Genomic DNA, 8,467 nt, shown 5'->3' with positions numbered 1-8,467 from the left:
GGGGGGGGAAGCCCCCCTCCTGCCCTTGGGGACGGGGAGGGGGGCGGCTGCTCCGCCCCGAGTGGGGTTTTTGCACCAGTCTCGCGGTTGGCGGGTGATTTTTTTGGCGGGGGTTTGCGAATGGAGCCGTGACCCACCCCCAGCTGCCACAGCGGGTCCCGAGAGGGGGGGGGGGTTAGCTCCCGGTCCCGGTTCCACGCGGGGTTTTGCTCCCGGAGGGGTTTGTTCCCGCCCTAAAGCTCCTTGTCTCTTTCTTTCCTCTCCTTGGAGTTGGGGGGGGGAGAGGGGAAAGGGCCATCTGGCGGTCTGGTTTTGGTAAATTTGGCCGAAACCACGACAGGGTCCCACGCGGGGTTTTGGTGCCCCCTCCCGCAGCCACGTCTGGCCCCCAGAGGGGGTTTGTTCCTGGTCCCGGTCCCGCGTAGCCATATTTGGCCCCCGGAGGGGTTTGTTCCTGGTCCACGCGGGGTTTGCCCCCCCGAGAGGGTTTTCCCCTCGGTCCCGGTCCCGTGTGGGGTTTCACAGCCCGGCCTGGCCCCCGAGGGGGTCTGCTCCCGGTCCCGGTCCCATACAGCGTTTGCAGCCCAGCGGTCCTGCCCCGGGGGGGTGTGTGCCTCCGGTCCCCGTCCCGGTCCCACGTGTGGTTTTGTAGCCCAACCCACAGCCAGGCTGGCCACCCGGAGGGGTTTACGCCCGGCCCGGCTCCCACGCAGGGGTTTGCCCCCCGACTTGCACCCATGTCCACCCCCAGAGGGGTTTGCCCCCGTCCCGCGTGGGGGTTTGCACCCGGTGCTGGTCCCGGTCTCACGTGGGGCTGGCGCCCGGGTCCCGCCCCACCGGGGCTCTGCGCCCGCTCCCAGCCCCACACCCACGGGGGTTTGCACCCTGACCCGCACCCGGGCTGGCCCTGCTGCCACCAGCACGCCCGGACCCCCGGGGGTTGTGCCCCGACCTGCGCTTGAGCGGGGCTTGTACCCTGAGCCGCGCCAGCCCCGGGGGCAGGGGGCACCCAGCCCTGATGGGCAGCACCCCGTGGTCCCCAGGGGACATCTCCTGGTCCCGCAGAGCCGTGGGGCCGGTGCCAGTGGGGCCGGGCGCGGGCCCCTCACACCCCACTCCGCTCCCCAGATGCCGACAAGCGGATCAAGGTGGCCAACCCGGTGGTGGAGATGGATGGAGACGAGATGACACGGATCATCTGGGCCTTCATCAAGGAGAAGGTAAGGGGGTCCTGCCAGGGGCACGGGGGGTGTCGCGCACACGGAGCTGGCGGGTGCCATGCCGGGAACAGGTGGCTGTTGTGCAGGGGACAGTCCCTGCGCGCTGTCTGCCCTCTTTGTCCGCCCTCTGTCTGTCCGTCCCCCCGTCCCCAGGAAGCAGGTGGTGGGATCAGCGCAGCTTCCGGCGGGACCGGGAAGGGAGGAGGTCCCGGGGAGGGGGGACCATCCTGGGGAGCTGGGGCCGGGCTGGGGGCCAGTGCTGGCTGTGCCGGGGTGTACGGTGCTGCTCCCCAGACACCTTGTGCCACCCCCCCCCAACACTTTCCTGCCCCCCCCTAGCTCATCCTGCCCAACGTGGACGTCCAGCTGAAGTATTTTGACCTGGGGCTGCCCCACCGGGACAAGACGGATGACCAGGTCACCATCGACTCGGCGCTGGCCACCCAGAAGTACAGTGTGGCCGTGAAGTGTGCCACCATCACGCCGGACGAAGCCAGGGTGGAAGGTGGGCAGGGGGCGAGGGTGCTGGTGCCGGCAGCCCCCTGGGGTGCTGAGCCCCCCGTGTGTCCCCTCTGGGCCAGCAGTGCCTCCCCCCACTGGCCTGTGTTTGTGGAGGGTCGGGGGCTGCACTGCTGCCTGGACTTTGGCCCCCTGGCCCTGGGGTGTTTGGGGGTGCTGTGGGGACCCCGTGGGCGTGGGGCTGGGGACAGACTGCCCTCTGGCCAGTGCCAGTCACGAGCCCGTGCCGGCTGTCCCTCTCCTTGGCTGGCTCGGTGGCAGGGCTCTGGCAGCAGCCCACGGCACGGAGGAGCTGGGGGGGGGAAGGTGGTCAGGTGATGGTCTGAGGTGACTGCTGGGGCTGTGCCAGGCCGGGGGGGGGTCACTCGGGGGCCTCACCTCTGCCCGTCCCAGAGTTCAAGCTGAAGAAGATGTGGAAGAGCCCCAATGGCACCATCCGGAACATCCTGGGGGGGACGGTGTTCCGGGAGCCCATCATCTGCAAGAACATCCCCCGCCTGGTGCCCGGCTGGACCAAGCCCATCACCATCGGCAGACATGCCCACGGTGACCAGGTGAGCCCTGTGCGGTGGCTCCCTGTGGCATGGGGGGGGGTCTGGCACCTCCTGCCCAACCCTGCCCGACCCTCTGCCCTGCCCCTTGCAGTACAAAGCCACCGACTTCGTGGTGGGCAAGTCCGGGACCTTCAAGATGGTCTTCACACCGAAGGACGGCAGCGGGGCGAAGGAGTGGGAGGTCTTCAACTTCCCCGGCGGCGGCGTGGGCATGGGCATGTACAACACAGACGAGGTATCGGGGTGGCTGGGGGGCAGCAGGATGGGTCCATCTGTGGTGGAACTGGCGGGGCAGGGGTCCCACGGGGGTCCATGCACTTCTCTTGCAGTCCATCTCGGGCTTCGCTCACAGCTGCTTCCAGTACGCCATCCAGAAGAAGTGGCCTCTCTACATGAGCACCAAGAACACCATCCTCAAGGCCTATGACGGGCGCTTCAAAGACATCTTCCAGGAGATCTTCGATAAGTACGGACTTGAAGGAGCTGGGGCAGCTGGGGGAGAGAGCTGCCCCGGGTTGGGGGGCTGGCTGCCCCTCCTCGGGGAGGCCATTGCCCTGGCACAGCAGGGCACAGCTGATGCCTGCCCTGGGCTCCCAGGCACTACAAGACGGAGTTTGACAAACTGAAGATCTGGTACGAGCACCGGCTCATCGACGACATGGTCGCCCAGGTGCTCAAGTCCTCCGGCGGCTTCGTCTGGGCCTGCAAGAACTACGATGGGGACGTCCAGTCGGACATCCTGGCCCAAGGTGGGCTGGTGTGGGGTGGTGTGGGGCGGGCTGTGTGCGGTCACCCTCCCTGGGCCACCCTGACCCCCATCCCACCACAGGTTTTGGCTCTTTGGGGCTGATGACCTCCGTGCTGGTGTGTCCGGACGGGAAGACCATCGAGGCAGAGGCAGCCCACGGCACCGTCACCCGCCACTACCGGGAGCACCAGAAGGTGGGTGGGTGCTGGCTGCAGGGCGCTGGCCGCACTGGGTGGCCCGTGGCCAGCAGCTGAGCCCTCCTTCTGCACAGGGGCGACCCACCAGCACCAACCCCATCGCCAGCATCTTCGCCTGGACGCGTGGCCTGGAGCACCGGGGCAAGCTGGACGGTAACCAGGACCTCATCAAGTGAGCGGGGAGGGGTAGGAGCATCCGCGTGGCCCCCGCTGCGGTGGGGTCCATGGTGCGGGGGTGCCGGCTTTGCTGGAGCCGTGTGCGGTGCCACCGTCCCCCAGGTTCTCTCAGACACTGGAGAAGGTCTGCGTGGAAACGGTGGAGAGCGGGACGATGACGAAGGACCTGGCCGGCTGCATCCACGGCCTGGCCAAGTACGTGTGGCTCGTGGGGCGGAGGGGTGTGGGGTGGCTGCTGGCCACGAAGGCAGCCTGGCTCTGCGGGGTGGCCATGGGCGGCCACACGGTCCCCAGAGACTCGGGGTGGCTATTTATGGCTTGCAGTGGCCACCTCCCATGCCCAGGCAGGGGTCACCTCCCGTGCCCAGGGCCGCGCTGTTGGCCTGGGCTCTGCCTGCAGGGGGGATCAGGCAGGGACCCCCCCCACAGCCCGTGGGACCCCCACAGCCCCTCTCTCTACCCTCCGCAGTGTGAAGCTGAACGAGCACTTTGTGAACACCACCGACTTCCTGGACGCCATCAAGAACAACCTGGACAAAGCCCTGGGCAAAAAGTAGGGGGCACAGGAACTGGGGGGGCCGCCCGGCCCCGCTGTCACCCCGACGGACGGGGACCCAGCGGCGCCCCCAGCTCGGCTCAGGAACAGTTGAATAATTTTTATAAGCAGTTTTCTTACGAGTGTTTTCAAAGCCTTTCTAACAGGGTTGTGTAGGACTTTGGGGAGGATTGGGGGGGTCCTGTCCCACGCTGACCCATGTACCCCCACCCCGCGGTGCCAGCAGCCATTAAACACCTCACCGGCCCCCGGCGCGTGGTGGTGGCAGGGCTCTCGCGGCGGGGGCAGGGGCCCGCAGCTAACGAACACGCGTTTATTAGAGTTCTTGCTGAACAACTCCACAGTCCCAGGGGATAAAAAAATAACCAAAACCCAGTAGGGCTTTGCACAAAGGGGAGGGGGGGGACACACTAAATGCTCTGCATGAACAAGGTGGGGGGACACCAAGGAGCCACACAGCCACTGGAATGAGCCCCCCATCTCATCCTATGGGGCAGAGCCCAGTGCTGCAGCTGCCCCCCCACAGCAGCAGTGAAGACCCCCTTGGCCTGGCCCGGCACAGCACGGGGTGGGGGAGACACAAGCATCACAGCTTTTTGGTAAGGGGGCTGAGGTAGCCTGTGGGGGGGGCTGCACTGGCTAGGAGCACACAGGGGGCTGTGGGGAGGGGGTCCTGGCTGGCCACCGCTGGCCATCTCAGCCCTGCCCCAAGGCTGGAGGAAGCTACTGCCGCGGTGGGGGGAGGAGGTGATGGCAAGGATGGGGGGCCTGGAGGTCTGAGTGGTGCCACCCTCACCCATTGCCAGCCTGGGGCTTCTGGGGACGGGGCGAGACAGTGCCCTGCCCTGGGGAGCACGGTGTGACACTCCTGTGCCTTGCTCAGCCACCTGCAGTGTGTGGGGCAGGGCAATTTGGGGGTCCCAGACCCCATGCCAGCACCGTGGCTCCTGCTGCAGCCCCCCAGGAGGTACCAGTGCTCAGTGCAGGACACACCTGGGGGGCAACGCTCTCTTGTGCAGGGAAGGGGGAAAGCCAGGAGGGTGCTCCCAGCCCCTCTCCCCTCCTGCCCCAGCCCCTGAGAGCGCAGGAGGCAAACCTGCTGCCCCATGGAAAACCTCTCCCTGAGCCCCACAGCAGCTCAGAGGGGTGAGGAGGGGGGTGCCAGCAGCACATTTGGCTGCCCCACAGGGGACTGGACTCCCCCTCTGGTCCTCAGTACCCCCCCTCCACTCCCCCTCTGGTCCTCAGTCCCCCCCCTCCCCCCGAGCACGATGGCAGCCCCCACCGCCCCCCGCGCACAGACCACACACGTTACACGGGTTTACAAAGCACATTGGTTGAAGGAAACAACTCAGTGAAAAGATAAATCCAACCACGCGGCACGTCTGAAAAAAATAAATTACTTTCAAAATACCATCATTTGCTCAAGTCGAACAGGGCTTGCCTTCCTTTAAATACGCACCCGGAGCCGCTGCTTCCTCCGAGCTTTGCCATGAGTTTGTAAGAAAATATTCTGATTTGTATGTGCCCCGTGGCCTCGCGCAGGTTGCCACAGCCTTGCCCGTGCCAGCCTGCAGCCGGTGCCAGGGCAGGAGGGACCACTCTCGCCCGCTGGGGAGATGGGGAAGAGCGAGAAACACAAGCCCTCCCCCTCCCGCGGGCAGAGGGGCTTCTGCCCCACGGGGCGCTTGGGGGGGAGCAGGGGGCCGGCCGGGCTGCAGCCCCAGCACAGCCACAGGGGAGGACCCAGGAGGTAGAATAATTAGTAATGCTCGTCATCCTCTGGGACGTGCCTTCCCCCACCCGCAGCTTCAAGTACGGTGGGCGCCGGCGTGCAGGCGGGGGGGGGGCAGAGGCAGGGTCCCAGCCAGCCCCCGTGCAGTGGGGCGGCAGGAGCAGAGCCGGGGGGGTCAGTGTGGGGCAGGGGAGCTGCAGGGCTGCTGGTGATGGCCCCCAGCGATGGCCAGGGTCCGGCAGTACCCCCCGCTGGACCAGCTTGTTGTGCCCGTGGCCAGCAGTGACCACTGCCCTGGGCCACCTCCAGCCTCTGCTCCCGCCTTGGCCCCGGCAAAGGTTTTTGGACACCCCTGTTTTCTCCCACGCCAAGCTCAGCTGGAGCCCCCCCAGGAGGGGCAGTGGGGCAGGGCTGGCCAGGCACCGCAGCAGCTCCTCTTACCACCCCAAGTCCACGGGGCCCCCGGCGGCCTCCTCCAGCCTGGGCTACAACATGTTGTAGTACGCCATCTCCTTCATGGCCTGCTCGGTCAGGGCGTGCTCGTCCGGGGGGTTGCCCACGCCCCCGTAGCCGTAAGAGTTCTCCTCCTCGAAGTCGTCCATCTCCTGCTGCCCATCCAGCTCAGCATGGTCGGCCCCAGCCAGGTCCATCCGTGCAGTGGGGCGGCAGGAGCAGAGCCGGGGGGGTCAGTGTGGGGCAGGGGAGCTGCAGGGCTGCTGGTGATGGCCCCCAGCGATGGCCAGGGTCCGGCAGTACCCCCCGCTGGACCAGCTCATTGTGCCCGTGGCCAGCAGTGACCACTGCCCTGGGCCACCTCCAGCCCCCGTCCTGCCTTGGCCCCGGCAAAGGTTTTTGGACGTCCCTGTTTTCTCCCATGCCAAGCTCAGCTGGAGCCCCCCCAGGAGGGGCAGTGGGGCAGGGCTGGCCAGGCACCGCAGCAGCTCCTCTTACCACCCCAAGTCCACGGGGCCCCCGGCGGCCTCCTCCAGCCTGGGCTACAACATGTTGTAGTACGCCATCTCCTTCATGGCCTGCTCGGTCAGGGCGTGCTCGTCCGGGGGGTTGCCCACGCCCCCGTAGCCGTAAGAGTTCTCCTCCTCGAAGTCGTCCATCTCCTGCTGCCCATCCAGCTCAGCATGGTCGGCCCCAGCCAGGTCCATCATGGGATCTAGGGACACAGGGACACCCCATGAGGGACCTGCAGGACCAACAGCACCCTCCTTCCCACGCAGCTCGGGTTTGGACCCCCAAAGTCCCCCCAAGAGCTAAAGCTTTGCTTGAGCCAGACACTCGCGGGGCCTCTGGGCTCAGGGCATCCCCAGGCACGCTCCCAGCCGGGATGGTGGCCAGCAGAGCGCTGCCGGAGCAGGGGCGGCTCCTGTGTGCTCCCCCCAACCGGCGCCTGCACCACTCACAGGGGTCTGCAGCCCCCATCCCAACACGGGGGCCGGGGAGGGGAGGACAATGGTGCAGGGGACAGGCATTGTCCCAGCCCCACACTCGCACCCCCGGGGCAGCGGCTGCATCTCGACCTGAGTGGGAGTGAGTTGTCTGGGGTGGGAAATGAGAAAAGGGCAGGAAGGGTGGATCCTGCTGGGTCCCCCCCAGGACGGGGGGTGGGCATGGAGCTGCTGGGGAAATGGAGGGGACGAAGCAGCCAGAGCTCATCTCAGCTCCGTTGGTACGGAGCAGGGTGGTCCCGCTGCAAGGCTCCAGTGGAGCGTCTGCGCTGACGCTGCGCAGGGACCCCCGGGGCAGGAGCTCCCCCCGTCCCCCCGGGGGCAAGAACAGCCACAGTCACCCCCCCACCCTGCAAAACCCTCTGAGTGAAACCACAGCCACCGCGTCACCAGAGGGCACCACCCTGGCCCGGGATGTGCCAAAGCCTCAACACCTCCCCGAGGAGCTATTTATTTTAACTTGTGCTTTTATGGAGCTTATTTATCTGTATTTGTACTCAGTTTATGATGCTTAGACCCGCTCCTGCTGGGCACCTTTCCGTGGCCCCTGTGGGGGACAGGTTCTCGAGGATGGAGGGGGGCAGCAGTGTCCCCACCGGGTGCCATGGGGACAAACATGCCGGAGCTGCCACAGCACAGCCTGGCTCCTAAAGCCATCACTGAGAACCAGGGGGTCCCGGGGGGGCTGCAGCTGGGGCAGACACACCGATGGGCAGCACCAGGGACCACCCACCAGCCCACACCCACCTTGGCTGTCCAGGCTGATGTCCATCACCCCGTGCTTGACCTTCATGTGCCGGCTGAGGTTGCCCTTCAGGTTGAACTTGCTGGAGCAGTAGGGACACTTGAAGGGCTTGCTGCCCGCGTGGAGGTGCATGTGGCCCAGCAGGTTGTACATGCGGTTGAAGGACTTCCCGCAGACCTGTGGGCAGTGGTCTGGGGGTCAGCGAGGGTTCTGCCCCCCAAAGCAGCAGGTGCTGCCACAGGGACGGGGGCTTTTCAGAGCAGACCCCCCTCCTGAGGTCCCCCATCGCTCCCACCAACTTCCAAGAGTTGAAGGGTTGCTTCCCTCCTCCCTCTCTGTGGTGGGAGGTCTCAGGGATGCCGTGCTGGAATTGCTGGGAAGTCCAGCACGTCTAGCACCGGGTCAGAGAGAGACACTAATTGTCCCCCTTCGTTAGCGGTGCCCTGCTCTGGCTGTGTCAGGATGAGCTGTTTGCCTGAGCCAACAGAGGGAGGCATCACAAAACTGCTTTCCTGTGGCTGAGGACTCAGCCCAGCCGGGTTTCTCTGGGAGCACG

The 8,467-nt window shown here is 66.2% G+C and overlaps 2 protein-coding genes across 2 annotated transcripts in view; one reads left to right on the top strand and one right to left on the bottom strand.

Annotated features, from left to right (window-relative positions):
* The first annotated feature begins 1,067 nt into the window (after window positions 1-1,067).
* On the top strand, window positions 1,068-4,277 carry IDH2 (isocitrate dehydrogenase 2 (NADP+), mitochondrial). Its single transcript, XM_014952755.1, has 10 exons — window positions 1,068-1,220; window positions 1,560-1,725; window positions 2,133-2,293; window positions 2,385-2,528; window positions 2,623-2,759; window positions 2,891-3,042; window positions 3,123-3,235; window positions 3,313-3,410; window positions 3,518-3,610; window positions 3,885-4,277. Exons 1-10 carry the CDS (start codon window positions 1,170-1,172, stop codon window positions 3,970-3,972), a joined length of 1,203 nt encoding a protein of 400 aa, XP_014808241.1. The 5' UTR covers window positions 1,068-1,169; the 3' UTR covers window positions 3,973-4,277.
* Window positions 4,278-6,373: 2,096 nt separating this feature from the next.
* ZNF710 (zinc finger protein 710) overlaps window positions 6,374-8,467 on the bottom strand; it is a 6,302-nt gene continuing 4,208 nt past the window's right edge. Inside the window, exons 4-5 of the mRNA XM_014952754.1 lie at window positions 7,914-8,090; window positions 6,374-6,874 (exon numbers count right to left, since the gene is read on the bottom strand). Coding sequence (XP_014808240.1) covers window positions 6,702-6,874; window positions 7,914-8,090 — 350 coding nt within the window. The 3' untranslated portion in view covers window positions 6,374-6,701. The remainder of the gene's footprint in view (window positions 6,875-7,913; window positions 8,091-8,467) is intronic.

Source organism: Calidris pugnax, unplaced genomic scaffold (assembly GCF_001431845.1).
Source record: "Calidris pugnax isolate Ruff unplaced genomic scaffold, ASM143184v1 scaffold187, whole genome shotgun sequence".
Lineage (NCBI taxonomy): Eukaryota > Metazoa > Chordata > Aves > Charadriiformes > Scolopacidae > Calidris > Calidris pugnax.
Note: the sequence above shows the minus strand (reverse complement) of the source record. Positions and strands in the feature narration are given on the sequence as shown.

What these genes read in the sequence shown, in the direction of transcription:
- IDH2 (XM_014952755.1), top strand. Translation starts at nt 1,170, where the DNA reads ATGGATGGAGACGAGATGACACGGATCATCTGGGCCTTCATCAAGGAG. An exon ending in GGGCCTTCATCAAGGAGAAG is followed by an intron (nt 1,221 to 1,559) that starts GTAAGGGGGTCC and finishes GCCCCCCCCTAG; the next exon opens with CTCATCCTGCCCAACGTGGA. An exon ending in GGTAACCAGGACCTCATCAA is followed by an intron (nt 3,411 to 3,517) that starts GTGAGCGGGGAG and finishes ACCGTCCCCCAG; the next exon opens with GTTCTCTCAGACACTGGAGA.